The sequence below is a fragment of the Ambystoma mexicanum genome, chromosome 4q, assembly GCF_040938575.1.
Source record: "Ambystoma mexicanum isolate Mex_15411 chromosome 4q, UKY_AmexF1_1, whole genome shotgun sequence".
Classification (NCBI taxonomy): Eukaryota; Metazoa; Chordata; class Amphibia; order Caudata; family Ambystomatidae; genus Ambystoma; species Ambystoma mexicanum.
Genome location: NC_090928.1, coordinates 1273142075 through 1273169585, shown reverse-complemented (window position 1 = coordinate 1273169585; position 27511 = coordinate 1273142075). Strand labels below are relative to the sequence as shown.

At 47.3% G+C, this 27511-nt stretch overlaps 1 protein-coding gene across 2 annotated transcripts in view; it reads left to right on the top strand.

Moving 5' to 3' along the window:
- Nucleotides 1-27511, top strand: part of LOC138468364 (phosphofurin acidic cluster sorting protein 2-like) — a 1643699-nt gene that overhangs the window by 1146220 nt on the left and 469968 nt on the right. For both annotated transcript variants that reach the window (XM_069608896.1, XM_069608897.1), the window contains exons 13-14: nucleotides 3424-3556; nucleotides 4281-4385. In XM_069608896.1, coding sequence (XP_069464997.1) covers nucleotides 3424-3556; nucleotides 4281-4385 — 238 coding nt within the window. The remainder of the gene's footprint in view (nucleotides 1-3423; nucleotides 3557-4280; nucleotides 4386-27511) is intronic.

The following is a 27511-nucleotide window of genomic DNA, read 5'->3' as shown; positions in this document are numbered from 1 at the left end:
TTGCGACCATTCCACTACTCTCCGTATGTGATGCATGGTGTGGTCCGTGTATTTGTGGGAGATTTTAGGAAATCTCAGTCACTTCTGTTTATTTTGGATTCACGCAATCCATAAAACAGCATGTTGCATAAAATCAATGCATTAAATTAAGACGATATAATAAATGGATAAAATGAGGCGGAAATTCTGACATGCATATCACATGGCACAGAAACAATAGAGTCAACTGAAGCATGTGTTAGGAGTTCCGTGCCACCAGTGATGATCTACGTTTCCAGGCTATTTGCAGGTAGCATGCACATTTACAAACCATCTTTATATTAAGACCTGACAGAAGAAATAAAAGAGCAGGTTTCCACTGTCTCAGACCCCATCCCTTTAGAGAATCAAGCAAGTAACGTTTCCTTACATGGCCACAAAGTGGACAGAATAATACACAACGTGTGCCATTATGATGGCTTCAGGGTCGTTCCGTTTTCCAATGCCTAGCAGTTGAATTTGGCAGTATTCTGGATATAAATTCCAGATATAAATCCTTTGGAAGGTGGGTTATATATTTTCACCACCAGCAGACCTTTCTAAACTGTATTCACAAGATCTATGTGAAAAGCTGCCGCATCATTGCACCCTGGAGTGAGCAGCATTGTCTCCAATCGTACATACATGTTGCTGTAATGCACACCTGACTCCAGAGAAGTATGCTGTTGATGGCCACTCTAGTTAGGAATTCAGAAGTAAAGAGGACCACCCTATGCAGGAACTTGGAAGTAAATACTGCCACTGCAGTCAATGCAGGCCTCATGTGTGACAAAGACATCAGAGAGATGGTGAATTCCAAGAAATTGGGAGGGATGGGTGATATTAGCAGTTAACTACCGGGGAACAATAATCAGTTTCCTAACAGCTGGGAATCATGATGTCCTTGGAAATTGTCATTCCAGATAAGCGCTGTCAGAAAGAAGAGTGTTTCCCACAAAAGATACAATACAGGAATTTAAGTTCAACTGGATTTCTTGGGATTTTTGAAGTATTGACAGAAGGAAGAAAAAGAATGAACTCAAATTTCACTTCCTATGGGGAGTTCCTGCCACTCTGTTACTTACTCCGTCTGTGTGAAGTCTTTCTTCAATTTCCTGTTTTCTAGACTTTTCCTTTAGTAGCCTGAGTACAGTGGGAAGACCTCCTCTTCTGTTTTCTGGTCAGTGGAGACAGTGTCAGACCTGGAACCGAAGTCTGCTTTTCAGCAAGGGGGAGAGGTCCCAGAAAACCAGAGCACACTTGCTACTTCCTGGTGGCTTTTCATTGTGACTCTTTCGATCTCCCTGACTCAGGGTCATGGCTCTGGTGCTCACCGGTCCACTCTCCCATGCCTCTGTGATGCCCGTGCTTGTACTTCAGGCCTTCTCCTATTCCCTTTTCTCCTCACTAGCTCTTGGTTTCCTCTGCACCTCCTTGAGGTTTTGTCATGTGCATTTCCTACGTCCATCTCAGACTCCCTCTAGTTAGTTTAAGAGTTTGCCATTTTCCCCTTGACAAACTTAATGCTCCTTGAGCCAGGCATGCCCTTCACTCTAGTCACCTGTTGTTCACTGATGGTTTTTCTCTGTCCCTCTGATCACCCCCTCCTCCTCTCCTCCTTTCCTCTCTTCTCTCCCTTCTCCACCCATCTCTAGTCACCATCCTTCCTTATTCTTACCCTCCTCTTTTGTTAACCTCCTCCTCATTCTCTTCTCACACTCCTCCATACAATGTCTGATTTTCCACATCTCCTTCTTTCCACTCTCCCCACTCTCTCCAACGTATAGTCTGCTCTCTCCTGCAACCTACGCCAAATGCACTCCGTCTGAAAACACCCACAATTTTGTGAACCAACATTTCCCCTTGTACAGGGCCCTCGCCCAAAATTGCAGCTTTCCTTGGCCTAACTGTCGTCATATGAGCGTGTTGGTACATTATGTATTGTGGGTGGCTATCCTCTTATGTTCCTGTCTCTGTTCGGGTCCCAACCATTCTCTGGTTGTTCTGAGGTTCAAGTTTAAATTCTTGCACATGTGTGAGGAGAGCAGAGTGCACAGGAGCTGCCTGCTCTCGGGAACTGCTCTCTTCTATTGGTGCGTACATGAGAAACTAACTGTCTCACGCATGGTCCAGCATGCCTCCAGGGGAAGCTTCTCTTGGATCTGTATTAAGTATTCCCACTTACTTACTTGCTTGTAATGTCCCTCTGACATATGGAATGGAGTGTTCAGTAAGGATAACAGTATAAAAGCAAGATTCTCTCATAACAGGCTCCATTAAAGGGATAGAACTGTCAGGCGACGCCCTGTGGTGACTCCATGCCTCTTGATACGGTCATGGTGGGGTTGGCCACGGGATTCTCCTCTCTCCACCCCAGGCCAGCATCACAATGCCTGTCGCTGAACCTGGTCACCTGGACTAACTCAAACATTCTGTAGTCCTTTACTCACACCACCCAAGAACCTACAGACATTTCATCCATCCATTTTCTATGTCCTAATAGTGTCTCCCCAGGTGTGCCAGCATCATGTACCATATCATGAGCTTGAAAGCTTGTCTTCTGCTATTCTGCTCTCCCAGGCATCTGAGATCACGTGTAAAGTGGACACACATCTTAGAGTGGATCTTCTGCATTAGGCAGATCTGTTATTTGCATGAATTTTCTTCTTTCAAGAAAGGCCAACCTCAGGGAGTGAAAAGCGGAAGGACCATCTTCTAAAACCATTTGCGTCCTCTAATGTTTTACAGAAGGGTTCTTTGCTAGGATCTTGTTCAGTGCTCACATGAATCTTGCTCAAAACTTACTCCGAGCCAATAATACTCTCACCCCTTTGCATTACTGATTTGGCAATTACCCATCACATCTCTTTGCAGGCCATGATGGAGCCCTTACGTTCTAGCGGGTGCCTGTTACCAACTGAAGCAGAAGTTTTGTCAATATAAGATCATACTCCATCCAACGAATGGGGATGTGATGTGTGCAATTTATCTCAGACTCCATATTAATCTGCACATTATAGCAGCAAAAAAAAATTTGTACTGGAAAAAGATACAATCCAGATGAACATGGTTTAAATACCAGGTGTTAGGTTCCTTGAACCGTGTGTCTTCATTTTACATTGGTAATCTCCATCTATGGTTCAATGTCTCCCATTTTCTCTGTCCTCTTCGTACCACTGTTGGTTTCTTGTAGTGGTCAAGAATGTTCTGTGCAATCGGAGTGGGCACAGCTGAAATGTACCCTATCGCTTGGAAGCATGCCCAATACCTAAATCCGGCCCTTTTATACAATCAAGTCAAAACATGTCCACCAGTCCTGCACCTTGTTTGTAAGTTGCCCATTGCTATGTTTGGGTCCTGATTATTCCCAGTGTAATTTGACATGAGGCTTCTCTCCTCTTACAGCAAGATGGAGCATAAGCAGCTGCGAAGGCCTCGGAGTACGTCTATGAAGGATCGCCAGTCCTCCAAAACTCAAAATGATCGTGGAAGCAGCTTGGAAAGTGAAAGCTCTCCTGATTCCCGGCAGAACAATCAGGTGAGTGCAAGTTATTCATCAAGTCATAGTCTAGGGAAGATCCCACTGAAGGCTTTGCACCTGCAACTCTGCTCGTGGTCCAGGCGCTACGCAGAGCCGCCTCACCTTCACCTGTTTGCTTCTTCACATCCAGGCTTTGGGCTGCTTCATATAGAAGTTGTGTCCATCCTCTCTACCCCTCATGCATCACCCTTCTGGAATGATAATATCACATTCCTATGTATCCCCTGATCCAACTGTCAGTCTTCCTGCAGTGTCAAAACCCTGCGTCACCATCAGTCTCATGACCTCAGCCACACAACCATTATCTTACATCTCTAAGCCTGGACATCCAGAGAGTAATCCTGGAGCGGAACACCACATAAGGGAGCCCACATCTGCTATCTGTCCCTATGGCCAAAAGATCACCCCTCTACAGCACACCACACTTCTGCTCTGCTACTTGATAGCACTTTACAGAAGGGACACCTTATCTGCTTTGCCTGTCCCTACATTCAAAACTCTCTTCTAGACAGCATCACACAAACCACTTCTAGACCTCATACCCATTAATGGGATGACCCAACAGTCATAGCCCTGTGTACATTCTCAAATCTTATAAGAGGCCTTTGTTTGGCATATTGTGAACCACCTTTAAACTGTTTAGCCAGGGATCTTCTGAAGAGCATTTACACATCATGCTATGCACACCAGCACCATTTTACACTCTCCTTTATATATTTAGGTCCCACGAAAGTCTGTCTACGATCAGCTAAATCAGATCCTGGTGTCTGACGAGCAGCTTCCTGAAAGCATCATCCTGATCAGCATCAGCGAGTGGCAAGGACAGGTGAGCGATGTGACGTGAGTGTGCCAGGTGGGATGAAGTGTGAGACGAGTTTGTGAGCAGCGGTGGAGTGGCCAAAGGCAGGCAAGCATTGTGAGATCGACATGTCAAGAGTGGAGCAGCCAAGCATTGTGCGACAAGCGCGTAAATAGGAATCGACCCGGCAAGGACCGGTGAGCGATGTCCTCAGGAGCGGAACATGGAAAGACAGTTGAGCAATGTGTTACCAACTAGTAAGCAGGAGTGGAACAGGTAAGGACAGGTAAATGATGTATGGCACACTTTTGAGCACAACTGCAGTGGGCAAGGTACAGCATTCATGCGTGTCATGGTACTAGCATTTACTGATTGTGAACAAGAGTGGAGTTAAAAGGGACATCCACAGGTTGTACTATGATCCTGAAACTGGGTACGTGAGGAGGAGGTGCAGCATGCAGTTATGGCACATGAGCAGGAGGTGCAGCATGCAGTTATGGCACATGAGCAGGCTGTGCAACATGCAGTTTTGGCACATGACCCAGAGGTGCAGCATGCAGTTATGGCACATGAACCAGAGGTGCAGCAGGCAGTTATGGCATGTGAGCAGGAGGTGCAGCATGCAGTTATGACACATGAGCCAGAGGTGCAGCAGGCAGTTATGGCATGTGAGCAGGAGGTGCAGCATGCAGTTATGGCACATGAGCCAGAGGTGCAGCAGGCAATTATGGCATGTGAGCAGGAGGTGCAGCATGCAGTTATGGCACATGAGCAGGCTGTGCAACATGCAGTTTTGGCACATGAGCCGGAGGTGCAGCATGCAGTTATGGCGCATGAGCAGGAGGGGCAGAATGCAGTTATGGCATGCGAGCAGGAGGTGCAGCAGGCAGTTATGGCATGTGAGCAGGAGATGCAGCATGCAGTTAAGGTACATGAGCAGGCAGTGTAGCATGCACTTATGGCATGAGCAGGAGGGACAGAATGCAGTTATGGCATGTGCACAGGAGGTGCAGCATGCAGTTATGGCTTGTGAGAAAGAGGTGCAGCAGGCAGTTATGGCGCAAGAAAAGGAGCTGCAGCAGGCAGTTATGGCACAAGAAAAGGAGGTGCAGCAGGCAGTTATGGCATGTGAGCAGGAGGTGCAGCATGCAGTTAAGGTACATGAGCAGGCAGTGTAGCATGCACTTATGGCGCATGAGCAGGAGGGACAGCATGCAGTTATGGCTTGTAAGAAGGAGGTGCAGCATGCAGTTATGGCTTGTAAGAAGGAGGTGCAGCAGGCAGTTATGGCGCAAGAAAAGGGGCTGCAGCAGGCAGTTATGGCATAAGAAAAGGAGGTACAGCAGGCAGTTATGGCGCAAGAAAAGGAGGTGCAGCAGGCAGTTATGGCGCAAGAAAAGGAGGTACAGCAGGCAGTTATGGCATGTGAGCAGGAGGTGCAGCATGCAGTTATGGCGCATGAGCAGGAGGGGCAGCATGCAGTTATGGCATGTGAGCAGGAGATGCAGCAGGCAGTTATGGCGCAAGAAAAGGAGCTGCAGCAGGCAGTTATGGCGCAAGTAAAGGAGCTGCAGCAGGCAGTTATGGCACAAGAAAAGGAGGTACAGCAGGCAGTTATGGCGCACGAAAAGGAGGTGCAGCAGGCAGTTATGGCGCAAGAAAAGGAGGTGCAGCATGCAGTTATGGCGCAAGAAAAGGAGGTGCAGCAGGCAGTTATGGCGCAAGAAAAGGAGGTGCACCATGCAGTTATGGCACAAGAAAAGGAGGTACAGCAGGCAGTTATGGCGCAAGAAAAGGAGGTGCAGCAGGCAGTTATGGCGCAAGAAAAGGAGGTGCAGCATGCAGTTATGGCGCAAGAAAAGGAGGTACAGCAGGCAGTTATGGCGCAAGAAAAGGAGGTGCAGCAGGCAGTTATGGCGCAAGAAAAGGAGGTGCAGCATGCAGTTATGGCACAAGAAAAGGAGGTACAGCAGGCAGTTATGGCGCAAGAAAAGGAGGTGCAGCAGGCAGTTATGGCGCAAGAAAAGGAGGTGCAGCATGCAGTTATGGCGCAAGAAAAGGAGGTACAGCAGGCAGTTATGGCGCAAGAAAAGGAGGTGCAGCAGGCAGTTATGGCGCAAGAAAAGGAGGTGCAGCATGCAGTTATGGCACAAGAAAAGGAGGTACAGCAGGCAGTTATGGCGCAAGAAAAGGAGGTGCAGCAGGCAGTTATGGCGCAAGAAAAGGAGGTGCAGCATGCAGTTATGGTACTAACACCTATTGAGAATGAAGAGGAGTGTGGAGCATGCAAATGCTTCGTCTGTTCATTTTATGGTACTGACAGATACTTAGCATTATGCAAGACATTGCACTATTGCACTATTTTCTCTGACATTTCACTGTAGAAAGTTTAACAGACCTCTCTCGGCCGTTTTATCTTAACAGTCAGTTAGGAGAAGAGGCACATTTGAATGTCTCTTCCAGTCACCAGATGGCCTTTCATTTCTCAAATGTCTACTAGTTTCATGGATGTATTATTTGAACTGAGAGCTTCTGACCCTGGGAAGAGTTAAGATATTTGCTCTACAAAACGGGTATCTGTGTTGGGTAATGCGTGTGTTGGTACATGGGCTGGAGTCCAATGCATACAGTAGAGGGCTCTGTGATAGGCAGCCAATGTGGGCTGCTCAGCATAGGCCACATGTGGCCTTTCTGTGAAAGGTCTAATAGTCATTACGGAGCGCTATCCGCAATGTGCTGCAGATTCTTATTGCGCTGATATGGCAAAGCACAAGTGCTAGTTCGTTGGCACATTCTTTTATCGGAGTTGCAGGACAGGTGTTGCCTTTGCATCTCAATGGTTTGAGACCTTTGATGATGTTGATAGTTTCCTGTATGAACACAGGCATGAATGTGAATTTGCATGCATTATATCATTCAGTGGCAGGAGGTATAGTATACAAGGGCATATCGATGTTGAGTTTAATTTTTTTAGTTCTGTTTTGTTTTGCAGTAGGGAGATTGTATTGGCTAAAGCATTTTGTACATTAGACCACAATTGTACATCTTTGGTGGAATGGTCAGGAGAGGGGGCAGGTGATTCAAGCTCACGGAGAATAGCGAATAATTGTCTGGAGTTACATTGGGAGTTCTGACTTCTTTGGTTGTAGACATCACCAACGAATTCAGAACTCATCACAGGCAGACCATTTCACAAAGGCCCTGGTGGCGTATACCCCGTCACCAGTGGTTTAGCTTGGCAGAGGTACCCTTTTTTGTCAGTAATCGCATGCTTATGAGCTTGGTACAGCCTCCTGGAAACAGACTCCGTTTGCCTGCCGACATCAGAGCCCTGGTGCCAGGCACTTCGGCTTTGGGATTTTTGCCAATTGGTGCCAGCTCCACATTTTGGAGCAAGTCCCTCTTCCCCCTCTTAAGAGACGCTTCTGCCCCCGGGCTCTCAGTGCTAATATTTCAGACCCTATCAGTTCTCAAATCCAAACATTCACAAGGATCTGTCAAAGAAGCACCACCAACCCCATCTGACCTGGGTTTCCTCCCCACCCACCTCACTCTGGTGTGGCTGGGGGTCAGGCCTCTAATGCGAGCCTAAGAAGCCGGAAGCATTTTGTACACAGTTTTACCTCTGGCAACCTGGCCCTGCAGGCTATTAAGGCATCCTACACCCTGGCAAGGTACTCCCACATCCTCTCGGATGTAGTGAAGGAAGCAGGTGACAACAAGTCCCCGATATGAGGGTGGGATTCTCTGAGCTGGTTAACAAGGGTAAGGTGGCTGCTAGATAATCCTACGGTCTGGCTTAGGCATTCGGGTTTGCGCGGCCCACCATATGGGCTCGGGAAATGAACTCGCATGGCACTCCTGCATGCATACATTTCATTTTGTGCATGATGTGCTGGCTAAACTACCTAAAATGCCCTTTATTATTGCACCAATGCATCCAAAGCTACTTGCAAGGCTCTGGGGCTGGTGGCCAAGAAGCCTTCCACCAGAGGACAGTCGTTTCGGTCCTACACCTTGTATGCTTTGGAGGTGGTATTCTGTTATGTAACATCAAAGATGCTTCCTCTGCCAAGGTAGTGATGGCCCCATGAGCAAACCTTTGCTTCAACGCTCCCCTATTCCTCCCCAGGTCCAAAACACTTTTAATTTGAACTTGGTCTGTTCTTCGCCACTGAGTCCGTGGGCTGACCATGTTTATTCCAGATTTTATGACCACAACCCTTGACACCTTCGCCTTAGTTGTTGCTTCCAAGGTTTGCTTTCTTCGCTTCCTCCATTGCCCCCCAGAGAAGTCCCCTTCTTTGCCTCCCTGCCTACAGTTGCCCTCCTGCTCGAAATATTATTTCCTGACTATGGCCCCAATTAAACTTGGGGAGACGGAAGGAGTTGTATTTCCACTATGTTTTGATGGTGAGGAAGACTGATGAGCTGTGTCCCATCCTGAATCTGAAGCCGTTGAACAGGCTTAAAGGGGTCACCCTGGCCCAGATTCTCCAGGCCCTCAATCTACAGGTCTAGATGGGGTCACTGAACCTTTTATCTTAATTGCTGATCCATTCCAAGAACAGGAAATACCTGAGGTTCGAGGTCTGCAATGTCCACTAACAGTCTGAGATCTTGCTCTTCGGTCTGCATTGGTCCCCATGGGTTTCAGCAAGCTGCAGTGTCACAGGATCTTCTATGGTCGTCCCACCAAGACAACTTGGTAACAAGAGTCTTTCGGCAACCTTGGCCACAGTTGACAGAGGTCACAAAGCCTCTCTGAAATGTTAGGGTGCTCAACTCGATGATCATGCAGTGACGGGCAAGTGGTTCCCTGCGGAGGCCAGGGAACACGCCAGCCACCTTGCTGAATGTAAATGAAGCGCAAACCTCGCTGGGAAGCAGTAACACGCTGTACTTAGTGGAGGCACTGATAGGGGGCGGGATAGGATAGTGGCTGGTATGAGCTGGACGATTAGGGGGGGGATAGGTTTATGGTGACCGATTGGTAGATGTTCTTTATAGGGTAGGATTTGCAGGTCCTTCCTGAAGTATAGGATTGAGGTGGCCAGTTTTTGTGAATTCCTGTGATTAGATGGGTTGCACCCTGCTGGGTGGCTTTCAGAGGATTGAAGGTTGCATCTGGGACTCCTGCTAGTAGGGAATTGCCACGCTCCAGGTAGGAGAGGGCCAAGCCTCTGACAACTGGTCAGAACCTCCAGCAGAAAGGAAGGCTTGCCTTAGTTTTGGAGTGCATGCTCATGCCATGCTGCTGCTGCTTGGCAATGGGTATTTTTGAATGAGTGGTGAAGACGAGAGACCTTGCACTGGGTGAGAGTTACGCTGTGAATCTGTCATTTCAGTCCGCCACTTCTGTACTTGGGCAGGATTGGGGATGATTTATACGCCCACGCGTCTGGTGCACCCGGAGCGCACTATAAATGAATAAACAATTACAATGTGGTAATGAAGTAGGTCTGTGAGGAAGTCCTCTGGCTGATTCTGGGATTCGCCAGGGCAGTGACTCAGGGGGCCAGGTGCCACTTTGAGTCAGTGGATGTTGGACCTGGGGGAGGTTTGGAGAGCCTCTCCTGGTTGCTTTGCCCTAGTCCACAGCACATGGTAGGTAACATTCATGTTGTTTCACCACAGGTCAGTCCCAGGGGTCTGGTCCCGCCATAGGCCAGTCCCATGGGTACAGTCCCTCACCACCACACAGACCTGTTAAGGCAGCCCAACACTGACATCTTAAACCCTGAAAATCATTTGCAGGTGAAGGAAAAGTGTCCTCCTTTCCTATTGAGAGAGTCTAAAAGCTTGTCCTAGCTAGACCTAAATCTCCCAAACCAAAAAGAGATTTCCCTTTAGTGGAAACCCCTTCTGTGCTATCAACAAAGGTAAAGCGTACAATGCATCTGTTGTCGGTTGACACAGCACATCAAATGAGGTGTGTTTGGAAGGTATTACCAAATTGATCTTTTACAATTGACCTTTTGTCCTAATTGACCTAATTATAGTGGTCCTAATTGACCTTCTGCACAATTGACCTTTATATTATTTTAGTTATTTTATATATGTATTGGGTTGGTTTTGGATTATAAATAATATAAGGGGATTGGATGGGAGTTGCAGGTGTTTTTGGATTGGGTGGGTGTTTGCGGGGGGTTTTCCCCCGCATATATGTCCTAATTGACCTTTTGAATTAGGCCAATTCTCCCAAGGTCAATTGTGAAAAGGTCAATTAGTATACATCCGTTGGAAAAACACATTCTGGAAGCAGAGTTGCACCATAAGTATTCCCCAGAAACAAAATCTTGTGCTGGGGTCAACAAAGTATCACTCACAATACTACCTGTGAATGAGACTATAGAACGCTTACCCAACATGTTTCCAGCCTGTAATTCTCACGCTGGAAACATCACAGCCCCTCAGCTCATTGACGGCAGCCTCATGAAGAGTCAGAGAAACAAGATGGCGGAAATGCCAGATACAGGCTTTGTCCAGCCCCTTAGCTAAGGTATGTCCCAGTGCATTCTGTGAACCTAACCAGAGTATGGGAAAGGCCAGACGTAGAGCACAAAAGATGGTAACATGAGAAAAGAAAAGTGGACAGAGGAAGATGGCATAAAAGATGAATGGGTAGAAAAAGGCAGTGGGAGTAAAGAAGAGGAGATAACAGACCTTGAGAGTGGATGAATGGAGGAAGTGGGAGTAAAGAAAGATATAAAGGATGTGGCAGGAGAAGAGAAGAGATAGGAGAAGGTGTAGCGAGTAGCACTTAAGAGTGTGACCAAGGTGGATACACCTGAAAGAGGACGTGTCTGGGAGGAATAGAAAACTTCAGGACCCAGGTGTAGGAAACAGGTAGTAGAAGACAGGAGAGTGGAGGGGTTGGCAGAACCCTGAACCCTGACCCCAGGTGGAGGTGTTGACATCAGGCCACATGGGTGACTCAGAAACAGTCACATCTGAGTAAGGTGGTGATTGGAGAAAAGTGATGGTCGAGTAGTAAAAGAGAGAATAAGGAAGAACAGGGCATATATAGCAAGACTCTGAAGATTCCAGCAGGCCACGTCGACTATAGGCGGGACCAGATTGGATAAGAAAAAACAAGACTGCGGCAGGGTGGTTACGGTCACATCAAAGAGGCGAAAGGAAAGAAGTCCAAGATACACTCAGTACACAAAGGTATCCTTCTCTAGTTGTCATTGCCAACCACAAACACAAATCCATCTGCTCACAAGACTTGATGCCAAAGACAATTGTGCAGTAAGAGGTAATGAGATGTGGAAAGAGCTAATCTAGACTAAACAGAAGAAGAGGGTGCACGACCCCGCTGAGACTGCAACACCAGAGATGGGGAGGTGAAGCAACCTTTTAAGAACTCTGTGGATTGTAGGCCATCGGGTACCTGCTGCGAATGTCAATTATCTGCATCCATTGGAAGAGACATTAGAAGAAGACAGTGTTGGGGCGGAGCGCCTTCTTGCACCCCTCAAGTGCTTTACAATTAGGCAAGACTTCTCTAAGCACTATAGCACTGAGAAAGCTTTTTTCATGCAAAAATAATCACACACAGGCGTGGCCAGTCACTAAATAAAGATAGGTAGTATTTAAAATATAAGGTGCAAATAACCATTTGTTGAAAACACGTATAAATGTTATTCTGTGTAGTTATAAAATCAAATCTCAAAGCAGGCTCTCTGCCAGAAGGAATGCAGCTTGTGCTAAAAGTAGACTACAGACATTGCGTCACCGAGGCTAGCTCTCTCAGAGCATATAAAGTGGCTGAGCAGCTGTTCTTGTTCATCAAAAGCCCATGCAGACTGAGAATAGGAGTTTACAGAGTCAATGCACGACATACAGAATTATGAAATCAGGTTTAAAAGAGATTGTAGGACCACATAAAAATATGAGTAAGATGTGTGGAGTATGAATGAAAATTAGTTATAAAAATGTTTAGTTTTTACTGGGGGCTAGTCCTCAAAGTATGTAAAAATCTGCAAGGCTGCAGTGTGTGTGTCTATGTAAGGTATTCCTATGTTAAGGAGCATGGCTGCCAGGAATTGCTGATGATGAAGAAAGGAAGACTTTGCAGAATCCCATTGACAGGCAAGAAGGACTGTATCCAGTAACCAAGTCAAGAGTATTTAAGTCCCAGGCCCAGCACCAGTCTTCAGTACCTGGGAGGCAGCCATGGAAGACAGAATGCTGGTCAGAATGGCAGAGTCTTCTGCCATTCCCCCCAATCCTCATCTTTGTAAGTATTAAAGTTTGTTATCTCTTGCAAGATACACTCATTGCCTTAATTGTCATGATGCCTACCTCCAAGGAGCCAGGTCCGACCCAGCAACCCCAGAGGCAGGCATCATTCCCCCCAGGGAAGTTCCAGCGGGCCCAAGGTGGGGCCCTTTGGACGCAGTCCTGGCGCCAGGCTCATGTTGGACCCCAGTCCTGGCGCCTTAGGCGCCAGGCTCATAAAGCTGGACATGTGTTCAAGTGTTTTTATGTGCACTTACCTGATGCAGACCATGCTGCTACATCCAGGCCCTCTTGAGGCCTGAATGGGACTACTTTACCTGTGAGACTACTTTCCACCCGGGTGTGGTCGGGGAAGGATACATACCTGGAACTTCTTCCAAAGCTATTTAAACCCCACCCGAACAGCCGCACGTGCTTCGCGTTGTTCTGCACTGAGCAGCTGGACGCTCACCGTGTCTGCTCCTGCTTCTGGACTTCAGCCACGCCCGTCAGCATCCTGGGACACCTGCAAAGGGGGATAAGAAGAGAATTGGAGAGGAAGAAGGCCTTACCTGCTAAACCTGCACCACGGAGACATCTCACCGACGATCCTGAAAAGGAAGACATCATTTTTAAAAGCATTTCGCTCCGATCGCTGCAGCGCTGCATTTCACTCACCTTTCTTGGGCGCCTCCATCTTCAGCAGCGATCATCCGGATCCGCAGCCACTTCCCAGAGCCTAGAGAGAAAAAGACAAGAATACAAGGTGAGAGAAGGAAGGGAATAGGAAAAGCTCAGTTTCCTTCTAAGACTTGCCTGTTGGGTCATTCCCATTTCATTTCGGGTCTTGCTGCTTCCAGGCATTTTCCGGACCCCGGCCCCTATGGGGAAAAAAGACAAAGACATTAGATGAGCGAATGCAAAAACATTACCTGAGCGCTCATCTAGGACTTACCAGATCTTTACTGGAACTGCACTTTTCACTTCGGGTCGGCGCCATATCTCCGGCATTCCGAACCCCGGCCCCTATGGGGAAAAGACATCAACATTAGCGCTTTGTTGCAAGAAGTCTCCAAAGGAATCTTCTTTCATCACCAGAAAAAGACAATGAACATTATTATTTAAAGCTTGAACTTTTGAACTTGCAACAGAACTTTTACAGCGCCTTACCAGTAGAATCAAGCTTACCTGAACTCCCATCCAACCTCAATCCAGTTAAGTAACTGGGTTCAACGCGCCCCTGCGTCAGAAGCAGGATGGAGAGCTCGTCCTTTCAGACCCTAAGGTGAGACTTCACGGGGGATCGTGGAAGGGTATTGAGGAGGGTTGGAAGGAAGTGGGAGGCTCGAGCATTATTCCGCCAGATTGTAATACTCCCTTTTCACGTACAGGATATTCCTGCGAGCCAGATTAGCCAGAGTAGATGGGCCCGTCCTATCCATCTTCAGAGCTCTGCGCTTCACCATTGAAGAGGCATCAGCACTCGAAACCAGGCCAGCGCCCCCGTGGGAATCAGGTGAGCGTGACATTAATTCCCTAGAGGGGTGCATTTACTCTGGTTTGAGCGTGATCAGGGGGTACCCCAAAATATTTAAGGAGTGCTCCTGTCAGTTGGGATTCACTTTCAGTGGTGACAACCCGACTTGTTACTTAGTTTCTTGCCCCTGTACTTTGCAGAGCCTTAAGCAGGAAGCCACTCCCAACTATAGTGATCAGACCCCTAAATCAAAAGACCCATGTTTCTGATGCTTGTTAATCTGCTTAGAATCACATGCTGTGCGTATGGTCCGACATCCAGTGGTAACCGCAGAGTAGTGCATCTTGTCTTTCGGGGATCGAAAGGGGACGTCGGCATAGGCGTGTCTGTAACACTATCCCTATCGTGACGTGTAGTGAACCCAAAATCCCTCACGCGCCGAGGTCCCTCAGATTGTTTTTTTCCGGTCTGATAACTGGTCGCCCTATAGCGGAGCTCTTACTTAAGAGACATTGTTTAATATCGTAACCGACTAGTCGGTTATTTCCCCCTTAAGTCATTTCGACGCCAAGAACAACTTCGACGAAGACTACGGGGGACTTGTCTATGGCGGTGGTGTTCGGCGCGTACGATCCGGTGGCTGACGCATCCATGTGGCCGGGCCTTCTGGCCGGCCTGTACAGTAGGGAGAGTGGGGTCGGGGTGGCCATATTTCCGGTATGTCTTTCATCTTTCCCCCTCTTTACCCTATAGGTTTGGTCATCTTCCCCTTTGGCTATGGAAAGGACTCCTTTTAGGTTCTGTCCTAAGTGTAGGACTAGATACCCTTGCAAACTCCTTCGGCCTAAAACCATTAAGGAGCGCCGTGTAAAGCGGTGGGCCGCATACAGTATGTCACGGTTGGAATCCTCTTCCCCCACTGCCACACCTGCCGAAAGTGACGGGGGCACCTCCGATGACCAAACATCCGTTGCGGATGTGATGGACCTCGAGGCGCACTTCTAGGTCCGCCACGCCCATCCCTGACCCTTTAAGGCCTGACTCTGGTCTCGCTTCAGGGACAACACCCCGCAACAGGGGCGTACAAGTGCATTACATTAAGCACACAACCCCTACACTTATTTTGACGGATACGTTGAAAAAGGTAAAAGCACTCAGATCGGACCGCTCAGATCCAAAGCCTTACCCGCATCCGCAACAGCGTCTTGCGACTAGGCATTCCAACACAAACAAGGGGGCTATCCCTAAATCGGGTTTACACATTGAAGTGAGGAAATCGGACGCTACCACGATTCCGAAGGCTGCGGTAGGCCCAAAAATCACGACTAGGCCTCAAGGCGAAAAACTAACCACTAGGCCCTCTAACACCGAGGAAGGCAGTAAGTCTGCCGATAAACCTTCGGGCCCACGAACTCACGCTGATTCGGCGGTAACCGAACAGAGCATTGGGAGAATTACTGCGGCGGTTGGACTTATTCCCGATCCGGCGAAAAACATGGGGCAGGCTGCGGACAAATCTTTAGATACGTCAGGGTGTCACTATTCTCACGATACCTATGAGGACAGTCAAGAGCCTCTTCTCTTTCCAAAACCCTGAGAGACAATTTTCGACACCAAAGGGCCGAAGACAACGCTTTTCCACCCATAGGCCCTTCTGGGTCCTCTAAATGGACTAGAGAGAAATTTGAGGGGTGTATGGACCGTCTTGAAAGATTTATCAACTTTTCAGACCATCCTTCCCTGAAACGATCTCGGGGTGAGCCTACCCTTCAATCTGCTTCACATTTCCATGAAGATCAGCCTTCTGTCCCCATCCATCGTGAAGACATCGTCCAGATGGATACTTATAGGGACATCTACAGTGAAGATGAAGAACCTTCCTTCCTACAGAATTACGTTGAGGACCAGGCGGATGCCACGGACAATTGGGAAGAAACCCAGCAAGTGGTGGCGGACCCATGGACGCTTCCACATCAAGATCAGGACACTGATGTATTGTGCTTGGATTCCTCCCCATCCACCCCGTCTCGCCAGGCCTCGCCTGTAGACGACCAAATGGCCTTCAATACCATGTTGAGGAAGGCAGCTGATCATTTTCAAATCTCTACGCAAGAGGCAGTACCTGAGCAGGACTTTGTAGAGGATATCCTCAAGGAGAAACCTCCCTGTAGCCAGGCCATTCCCCTCCTTAATTCTATTAAGAGAAGATTGGCTCCTTCCATAGAGTCACCAGCTCAAACCCGGGCAGTGAATCCGAGAGTTGAAAAGTTGTTTCGGCCAGCGCCTTCGGACCCTCAATACATTAAAGGGCACGCCACCTCAGATTCTCTGGTAGTGACTACCACCCGGAAACGGGCAGGAGTACCCTTTGCTACAGGGGAGGCACCTCCAGATAGAGAATCCAAAAGGCTTTATGCCCTAGGTAAACGGGTTACCTCGTCTGCCGCATATAGTACGCGCGTAGCGAATAACACTACGCTACTGGCGAGTTATGCTGGCGCTCAATGGATCCTAGTACACGAAGGTCTCCAAGAGGTCCCAGAGCCCATCAGGTTCAAGCTTCTCAATATTGTGGTCGAAGGCAGGCAAGTGAACCAGAATGTGATAAAGAACACTCTGGACACGGCTGAAACAGCAGGCAGGTCTCTGGCCCAAGGAACCTTATTCAAAAGGCACGCTTGGCTGCGTACCTCAAGGTTTAAACCTGAAATACAAGCCTCGCTCATCAATAAACCAATTGAAGAAGCTAACCTCTTCGGAAAAGCAGTCGATGAGGCCCTAGAAACAGCCAAGAAGGAGCATGAGACTCTTAAGTCTCTACAACAAATCACTCAAAGACCTTCCCCCCCAGACAGGAAATAATTCTCGGCGGTCCTTTCGAGGGCAGTCCTGTGCAAGTCAGAACAACTATGGCACGGGAAACTTCAATGCTGGACAAACATCAGGAAGCCCCGCATACTACCCTCCAAGGGGTCAGCGACGCGGCAAAGCCAGAGGTAGAGGCCCCAATCCTAGAGCAGCTTCAACCTCCGGTCAGAAATGACCATAAGATTCAGGTCCCCTCCCATGTCACCCCGGTCGGGGGGTGCTCAACATCATTCCTCACGGCATGGGAGGGGATGACTTCAGACCAGTGAGTCATAAAGACGGTTGCCCACGAGTACTGCATGGAATTCGCCCGACCTCCACAATTCAGACCACCACGCTCAGAGCGCCATTCACCGGACCATCTGGAGATCCTGAATCAAGATGTGGAAGCGCTGCTGGGAAAGGACGCCATAGAAGGCCGTCCCTATTCTTCAGGTAAACAAGGGTATTTATTCAGTGTACTTCTTTGTACACAAAAAGGACCTCACCATGTGCCCTGTTGTAGACCTGCGCCCAGCGAACAAGGTAATAAAACCTCAAATGTTTCGCATCGTAACGTTACAGGAGGTGATCCCACTGTTGAAACAGGGGGACTACATGGCAACATTGGACATGAAAGATGCATACTTTCATATTTCAATGTTGCCAGCGCACAGAAAATATCTAAGGTTCATGATAGAGGACAGGCATGACCAATTCAAGGTACTCCCCTTCAGCATCTCCTCTGCGCCAAGGGTGTTTACGAAGGACCTGGCAGTAGCGGCTGCACACCTGCACAGGTTATCCGCCCCGGTTTACCCTTACCTCGACGACTGGCTCATAACAGGGGACTCGTACGACACATGTTTTTTTTAACACACAAAAGACCATAGACCTTCTATTCAGTCTGGGGTTCTCTATCAACGAGAAGAAATCCAGTCTATCCCCAGCCAAATAAAACAATTTCTGGGAGCTCTAATCTGGACGAAAGATGGCCTCATCTTCCCCTCCAACGAGAGGGTTCAGAACATGCTTTTTCAGATCCCTCAATATGTAGCCAGTCGGGAGGTGACGGTGCGCAAAGCCATGCGTTTGCTAGAAATTATGGCGTCGTGCATATACTTGGTTCCCCACGTGCGGCTGCGCAAGTGTCCCATGCAAGAGTGGCTCAGTGGTGTCAGGCCAGCGGACAATGGGAAGATCTGGTAGTTGTCTCGCCAGCCCTCGTCCTCTCTCTGCAGTGGTGGTCAAGAGAAAACCTCTTGAAGTGGAAAAACTTCACCACCCCTGCAGTGGAAGCCACTCCCACGACAGACGCATCTCTCACGGGGTGGGGGGCTCACCTGCTTCAGCAGACAGCACATCGAGTGTGGTCCCCTCAGGTAGCGTCCAACCATATAAATTTACTGGAGCTATTAGCGGTGTTCAAGGCATTTAAGGCCTTTCAGGTGCAACTACAAGGGAAGACAGTGCTGATTCTAACAGACAGCACTGCAGCCATGTATTACCTGAACAAACAGGGGCACTCACTCTCCAGGGCTATCCAAGCTGTGCCAAAACATTTGGATATGGGCTCTCAGACGCAAGATGTTTCTGTTGTCCCAACATGTTCCAGGGGAACTCAATCTTCTGGCAGACATGCTCAGCAGAGATTTTCCTCTGCCTGAAGAATACGAATGGCGTCTGCATGAAGACATTGTGTCCAAAGTCTTCGCAGAATGGGGCTTCCCAGAGATCGACCTGTTCGCAACTCAGGAGAACGCCCAATGCCAAGACTATGCCTCCAGTTACCCCCAGAACTGCTCCAAGGGGAACGGTCTCTGGATAACATGGCCAGGGAAATTTGTCTACGCTTTTCCCCCCTCGACTCCCCTTCTAAACAAGATAGTGCACAAGATGCACCAGGAACCAGTTACCATGATACTGGTGGCCCCCATGTGGGCCCGCCAAACCTGGTTCGCTCATCTGATGGAAATGTCCCTCTTCCCACCAGTAAAACTACCCTGCCCATACAACATCTTGTCTCAGGACAGGGGGGAGACCCTACACCCATGCCCACAAACTCTGAATTTAGCAGCCTGGCTCATGAGGTCATAGAGTTTAGACACCTACAGCTCCCTCAGAGGTGCAGGGACATACTCAGGGAAGCTAGAAAACCTAATTCACGTTATTGCGATACCAGCAAATGGAAACGTTTTGTCATCTGGTGTAATTCCAAGGGCGTCAATCCCATTGATTGCTCACCCACACACATTGTGCTGTACCTTACCCATCTGTTAGACACTGGGTTGGTCTTCAATTCCCTTAAGGTTCATCTGGCTGCTCTCTCAGCCTACACCACATCACAACAAAAGGTGTTGTGGTGGGAGATACCAGTGATTAAGGCCTTTATGGAAGGGTTTAAGAGGATTTATCCTTCCATTTCTCACCCAGCTCCTGGGTGGGACCTAAATGTGTTTTGACCAGGCTCATGGGAGCTCCCTTTGAGCCAATGCATAAAGCAAGTCTAAAAGACCTGATTTATAAAACAACCTTCCTAGTGGCTATCACTTCTATTAGATGGGTTTGCGAACTACAGGCACTTTCCGTTCTAGACCCCTTTGTTACAGTCCACAGGGATAAGGTAGTTCTGCGCACTCACCCCACATTTGCATCTAAATTCATCTCAAAGTTCCATGTGAACCAATCGATTGAACTACCTACCTTTTTCCAGAATCCTACTAGCATGGCCGAAAGAAGCCTAAACACTAGATGTGCGCAGGGCAGTCATGTTCTACCTGGAAAGAACTAAACCACTGAGGAAAACAAACCAGTTTTTCGTTTCAGTGGCTGCTGGTATAGAAGGGGATCCTGTCTCTAAATCAGCCATCTCAATGTGGATTGGCAATTGCATCACACTCTGCTTCTCTCTTGCTAAGAGAGAACTGCCCTTTAAGCCTAGAGCACATTCTACTCAAGGCCCTGGGGCTTCCATAGCATTCATTGCAAATGTTCCCCTTGAGTCCATTTGCAAAGCTGCAACCTGGAGTTCTGTACACACCTTTACAAAACACTATTGCCTAGACACTCATTCTAGGTCTGATTCTCAGGTGGGACAAGCAGTATTCAGACATCTTTTCTCTACTGTTCCTTCTCACAACCCACCTCCAACTCTGGGTACTGCTCGCTAGTCTATGCACAGCATGTGATTCTAAGCAGATTAACAAGCATCAGAAGACATGCATTACTTACCGTAAAAGCATTTCTGATGAATGTATCTCCCTAGATTCACATGCGCCCTCCCTACCTCCCCGCTCGGGCTGGAAGGAACCTAGACATCTTACTACTTCTCTCTTCTCCATGTACTCACTCACTATAGCCTTGGGCTCCCTCATGGCAGAAAAAATACAATCAGAGGAATCTCTGCACGTGAGGGATTTTGGGTACACTGCACGTCACGATAGGGATAGTGTTACAGACACGCCTATGCTGATGTCCCCTTTCGGTCCCCGAAAGACAAGATACAATACTCTGTGTTACCACTGGATGTCAGACCATATGCACAGCATGTGAATCTAAGCAGATACAATCATCAGAAATGATGGTAAAAGATTATGGTGAGTAATGCATGTCATCCTGAGCGACTTTATTAGAAGCCATTTTAAAAGAAATCCTTTCTGCTCACTGAAGTGGGGCGTGGCTCCAGAATTACAGGCCAGCATCGGACTTCGTAACGGAGGGAAGCTCAAGTGAAACACGTGCAGGTGACAATACTCTTGAAAGTGATAACAAAATGGGATCAGGTATGTATGGTATTATGGTGATGTGAATGGTATTATGGTGATGTGGAGGAAGTATGAGGTCAATGGAATAGGACGTGGTGATGTATTATGGCATAGGACTTTTGGTGATGTAGTATTGGTGATGGAGTATAAAATAAGACTTTTGGTGATAAGGAATAAGACTGGATAGGAAGAGGTAGGTTATGTATTAAAATTGTCACGTATTTCTGTTTTTCTACTTTTTATAATGGAATGGGCACCTCAGCATATTGAGATGAAAGGGATCCCCAGCTTATAAGGACTGGGGGGTAAGGGATCCTCAGCCATAACAGGTTGAGAAGGTAGTACCACACATTATTCTTCTTATGACAATAAAAGCAATAAGTGGTATTACAACAGTAGTTACTCGGTATAAGGAATGGGCCTGGAGGGTAGTCAATTATTTTGTGTATATTTTATCTTGCTGTCTTTTGTGGTAAAAAAAGAAAGGAATGTGGATGAGTTGCAGTGTGTGTGTGGGTGAAATCAAAGTGAGAAAAAGTAAGAGCAGGGGGAAAGTGGGTTGATATGTATTTTTGAAGCACGTGCAGCATAGCAGTAGGGTTTACGTGAAGCATTAGGGACGTCCACAACATTATGGAGGAAGAAACTGCAATAAAACACATGCATAGGGTCCTGCGACTATGTTGTGACAGAATAAATAAACAATTGATAGTAGAAACAAAGGAAACAGAAGCATGCTAGAAAAAATGTCCATCTTTGTAGCAGCAAAATATGAAGGGAACAAGTCCCAAAAAAGAAAAGAGATTCTATATCTCTGTCAATTAGTTGAGGATACGGAAGATCAGGAACGTGATGGAGATCCAGTGTAAGGGGATATACCCCGTAATGCCTAAATCTTCAGTAGGGTGTACAAACCCAGTCTATACGCCTCCAGAGGTAGAGAGAGTGTCAACAGGATTATCAGGATTAGCAACTAGAGGTGGTGGGACTCGAGAGTTTTTGCACCTCCATATAACCCATCCACAAGCTGTAATATGCCCGTAGTATTGGTGTACCCAGAGGGTCCACAAGTATACATAAACAGCGAGTTAAGAGCATTGCAGGAAAGGTTGGTCAGGTTACAAGAACCTGAAGTATCACCAGAAATAAGGGTACCGGTGCAGAAAACGGGATTAGAAGTCAGGAGATTTTTTGCTTAGGTTTAACCCTAAGGCAATAAGAAATGTTTGTGTTGAAAAAGATGATGGGCAGAGGGTATGGACGGTGCTGGAACAAGAAGTAGAACAAGTAAGGGAAAATGGAGGGGAAGATCAAGGTGATAGAAATAATGAAGAGGCAGGGGAAGAAAGATCAAGGAGAGGAGGTGGCAAGAAACCCGTCCCTGCCACAAGAGGCAGGGCGGAGGGACAGACCAAGAAATAGACCAGATTTAATCATGCTAGTTCAAGGTCTGAAGAATACTCAAGGGGTAGAAAGCAAAATAGATACGCTGATGCCTCGAATACGTAAAGAATTAGGGATAATGCAGTATGTGCCATGGCCTCAAAAGGACAAAAATAATTTGACTAAAGCTCTTTGCTAGCTTATAGCCGCAGCTAGTAAATGGATCTATGAATTTGAAGAACAAACATCAGGGGTAGCCTTAGCACTAGGAGATTTTGAGAGTCCACTGGTCACCATAGCTGGGGGCCAGGCTGGGGACATATGGGCAAGGGCTGGGGTAAGTCTTGCAGCTAATGAACATGATGGAGCAGCCTTTGATGAGGTAAGGGCAAAGGTACGCGCTGCCCTACGAAGGATGTACCCAGATACCCCTGATTTACATTCTTTAATGCAGTGCACAATGGGTGATGATGAGGACCCAGTTAGGTTTATTCTTAAGTTAAAGGAAATGTGGAGAGTTGAGACAGTACCATATTTCTATTTTATTGTAAAGAGGGGACTACCAAAAGAGGTCCAGAAGGCACTAGATAATATTGTGGGAATTGAAGCCAAAGGGTGGGCAGAGATACAAAGTATAATAGTCCACAATTGTAAGGGAATCAAGGAGCGGGACAGGGAGACAGTCCAGAAACGGCAAACCGACAAGGCAAAACTAGTGGAAAAGAAACTAAATAAGGTTGTCGTTCCAGCACCAGTAAAAGCACCGGCTCATGGGGAAAGGACAGGAGATACTCAACAAATTGGGAATGCCAAAACTGTGGCACTATGCGGTGAAGGAGGACAGGGACAAGGGGGTTGTGGGGGGACAGTACCCCCAATCCACTGCAGCAGTATGAAGGTGTACCAAGAGGAAGAGGAGGATTTCGAAGAGCAAGAGGCTTTGGGAGGATAGGGCTTTGGGGAGGAGGATTGGGAATATCACAGTGCTGGCATTGCGGGAAATGGGGGCATTTTGCAAGGGAATGCAGGAACAGGCCTGGGATGAGATTTAATTATGGGCCATCACCTCCAGGGCAGGATCCCAAGGGCTTCAAGGAAGAAGACAACAGCAATTTGGGCGAGGGGGTCACAATCAGTTCCCTTATGGGACTGACAGGCAAGGCCAACATGGGCAACAACTGCAGCAGGGTGAGTGAACACAGTTTTACAGGATAGTAGGGGGAACAGGTGCCCCTTTCCAAGGAGTTACAATGACGGGGGCGGACTTTTTTCATTCTCCAGGACAAATACATATTCTGATTAGTACAGCCCACAGAAAGCACTTGCATGTCCAATTCTATTGATAACCGCAGACCCTGAAGAGGACCCCGTGGTGGAGGAGGAAATAGGAAACAGGACATTTATATTTATGGTAGATTCAGGTGCAACTAAATCATGCATCATGGAGGGGAACTTTCCATTATCAGGTAAAACTCCTTACATGCAGGGCTTCTCTGGGGCTATTTCTACAGTTCCATACACTGAGGAGCTGGATATAAAAGTGTGAGGAGCAGGGGGTAGTACGAGCCTCCTTGTTATATTCAGAGAGCTCCCCAGTGAACTTGTTGGGTAGGGTTCTGCTCAGTACAATAAATATAACTGTATTATTCACAGATTAATGGGTACTGTGTTCCACCCCATGGATGTGTGTAACTCAAGCAATGGTAATAATCAATGCAAAAGCAAGGGAGTCAGTAGTACATGGGGTTCCTGTGGTCCTAGACATATTTATTTTTCTATGGTATTAAAGGTATTAGTAAATGCAGTGCCTCAAATTGCGAAAATGTTTTGGCATGTACCTACATATTTTATTTTCCGACCCATGGTGCCACCCGAGATGGTGGCAGGGACAATATTGTCATTTGATTTATAAGGACTAGTAGTATCAGACAAAAGAGCAGTCCTAATTGGAACAGACCATGTTGGGTGCGGGTGGCGCACAATATTATGTATGTATAGACCTGACAGTGTAATTAAAGGAAATTACGGATAAGGAGTTATTTGAGGACAGTGAGCAAAATGGGGAGATTATTTTGGGAATCAGCATTCCCTGTGATATCATGGTGCAGTATAGGGAGGTACAGTGCCCACTGATGGCAGTTGTAACTCCGATAATTTAATTTTTGTTTTTGTTTGAGGAAGACATGCGATATGTGCCAGAACAAGTAGGGACTGTTAATCCACATGATGATGGGTTACTGAGAGCTGGGACCCCAGTACAGATTATTACATTGAAGTCTGGTGCTTAACACAATCATCCAGTATGTGGATGATCGTTTGGTATGTAGTGAAAATGAACATCAGTACAGGAGGGATTCTGTTGCATTATTGTAATTGCTGGCTCACAAAGGGTACAAGGCAGATATAAAGAAGTTATAATACTGCCAACAGGAAGGACTGTACTTGGGACAACTCATTTTTGTAATGGGGAATAAAATTATCAGATAGGGCGGCGACAGTACGCACCGCCCCTAGGCCCAGTACTGTGAAGGAAATGTAGCAGCTTTTTGGGCTTAGATAATTTTTGTAGGGCATGGATCTTAGACTACGCATTCAACACAAGGTCACTGTTACAAAGTCTCAGGGAAGGACAGAGGACTTAAAAAGGCGGAGTCCGGACGCTGAGTCTTCGGGCACTAACTCTACCTGTTTTCCTGCTTGCCTGTGGAGTGATAGCTGTGTGGCCAGTCGTCTTTCTGTGGCCATTTATCTGACTCTTCAAAACCTCCTTATCTCCGCTGAGCAGCCGTGGAGTCCGGACGCTGAGTCTTCGGGCACTGACTCTACCTGTTTTCCTGCTTGCCCATGGAGTGATAGCTGTGTGGCCAGTCCTCTTTCTGTGCCCATTGATCTGACTCTTCAAGACCTCCTAATCTCCGCGGAGCAGCCGCAGAGTCCTGACGCTTAATCTTCGGGTCTTTGGGCTCTGCATGCTTTCCGGGCCCCCGAGGACGTGAACTTTGTAAGGTCGACGCGGCTAAGATGAGAGACCCCCTAAGAACTCAGCCTCTACTACTCGTCATTGAGCGAAGATGGCGAACATATCGGGACCGAGAACCAGACTACGAGGGAAGGTCGGAGGGAAGGTCGGAATGGCGCCGACTTGCACGGCATCACCATCAGTGCCGCAACCAATGATCAAACAGACTTTGCTGAAACTTCAACATCGGAACAAAGAACATTCTCTGACCTTACAGCCTGATGATTTGAAGGTGAGTGACTCTGTCCCACCAGATACCCACGCAACTTCTGAACTTTCCGTGAGAAAAACTGTTTCCCAAATACATACCTCAATTACTGGCACTAATTAGATCGATACAATGGATAGAATTGCTCCCCTTCCCTCCGATGTGCCGTCATGTGAAGACTAAGAGCTGGCCTTGCTTGCGAAGACAATAATGCATAATACTCACGATGAACTTCCTAACTCCGGCCAAGTGGTTGTTGGCGCTACATGGCCAGCCTGACCCGAGGGCTGAATACCCTACCTCGCAAAGAAAGGAACACCCAAACCCAGACGGCTGGTTAGGGGGTGACGAGTTCGTCATAGACGAAAACTCACCGCCCTTGCTAATACCCATCCCCTTCTGCCAAACGGGAACACATGAACAGTCCGTTCAAATAGATGATCTGAACGCTGCGGGAGCGTGTACAGAGCCAATCCTGGTGTCAGATGACATAAGAGCGCAAACACAAGAAGATGAACTAACAGAGATGAGACCGCTGGATCAAGCTTGTGCCGGTTCACAGCTGACACAACCGGGGAACATCCCGGCCAACCTGTTTGAAGAGAAGCAGGAAAAGACATTGACGGTCTGCCAGACACCACCAAGTCTTCCTAAAGACATGGAAACTGCTCACAGCGCAGAAGCGACCATTGATCTACTCGCAGGTCCCCGGTCCAGTGGGATATCGAAAGAGGGGGCCGCGACAAGGAAAGAAAAAGCTGTGAAAGCGAGATAACTATAGCTTCAATTACAAGCAAAGAAAACCAAAAAGGAAGTTCACATCTCCCAGATACAACAACCCTCCCATACTCGTGCTGCCCGATTATCATTCGATATTACCAAAATTGAATTTTTGATGAGCAGTCATGAAAAAAGGAGGGAAGTGTTTGGTGAAATGTGCGACACAAGGAGAAAAGACTCCCATCTCACTTCGACGCCGTTCAACAGAGAAACTGATGACAAGATATTTTTTCCTTATCATAACGGATTAGTAATCAAACCTGACAAAGATTACGTGCCTGATTCATGGGAGGATGAACAACATACTGGCCCAACGTTAGATAAGAAAAGATCAACCGAACAGAATGAGAACAGATGCCAATGTGAACAGAGCATATTCCAACTACAATGCTTGATCTGCTGATAGCTACGACAACTCAATCAATAATTCCTTTTATAAAGTTGCAAGAAGCTAACGTAGACGCCATCAAAGACCAAGCGACCCTACTCGCTCTAATGCATACTAAACAGATACATATTGAAAATGTTATTATACACGTCCAGAAACGCCTGGAAACGGAAGCTGAGGTGAGCCGAATGTGGCAAACAAGGTCATTTGATATTGCCAGTGCAGATCGAGGCAATAGAACACAAGTAACGGCTGCCATGGTGACCCTGATGAAAGAGCTTCCTAAGAACCCTACACAGTTGATGAACAATAAAGCTAATATAAATGTCCACAATAGACAAGGACAAGAGAGACCACAGGGCATGCCAATTACAAAATCCATCCCAGCTTCAGAAAAGATTTGCATAGCCACCTTGATAGAGAACTCTCGAATACAAAAGAGGGCTATGGGCAATTCAGAAGACACAAGCTCAGCATTGAAGGAGGCGCCAATATTTGAGATCTTTGCGCAAGCAAAGGAGCGCGTTACAACCAAGACACCTAAAGACAAAGGGAAGAAACCAAATAAAAGACAAACAGGATGATGAGCCTTTTTAAGGAATATATCATTTATACAGGTAAAACAATCACACTCAGTTAATAAGAAAGAGCTTACTAGACCGCAAGGAACTAAAGTGCAGACAGATCTAGCAAAGCCCAATGTGCAAGATAATCAGACACACGATAAACACTGCACAATGAAGAAGCAGCACAACTAGCAGAGGTCATGAATCTCGACATATACAGATGAGCCAGCGACTATCTGACCTGGAGATAGATCTGAATGACTCTGCATTGATCATCCTAGATCAATACAACCATGCTCTCTCATTGCAATTAATTGACATAGAACTCTTGTGCGAAGATATCTCGGACAGTGATTTAGCCTGCTCTACAATAAAACAACACGAAAGAGCATGAACAGGGACAAACAGGGCGATTCCAAAATCAGAGTGAGGCTAATGTTGCCAAAATAACCACCAAAGAAAGCAAAAAAGATTTACGCACAATTGCAAAGCCCT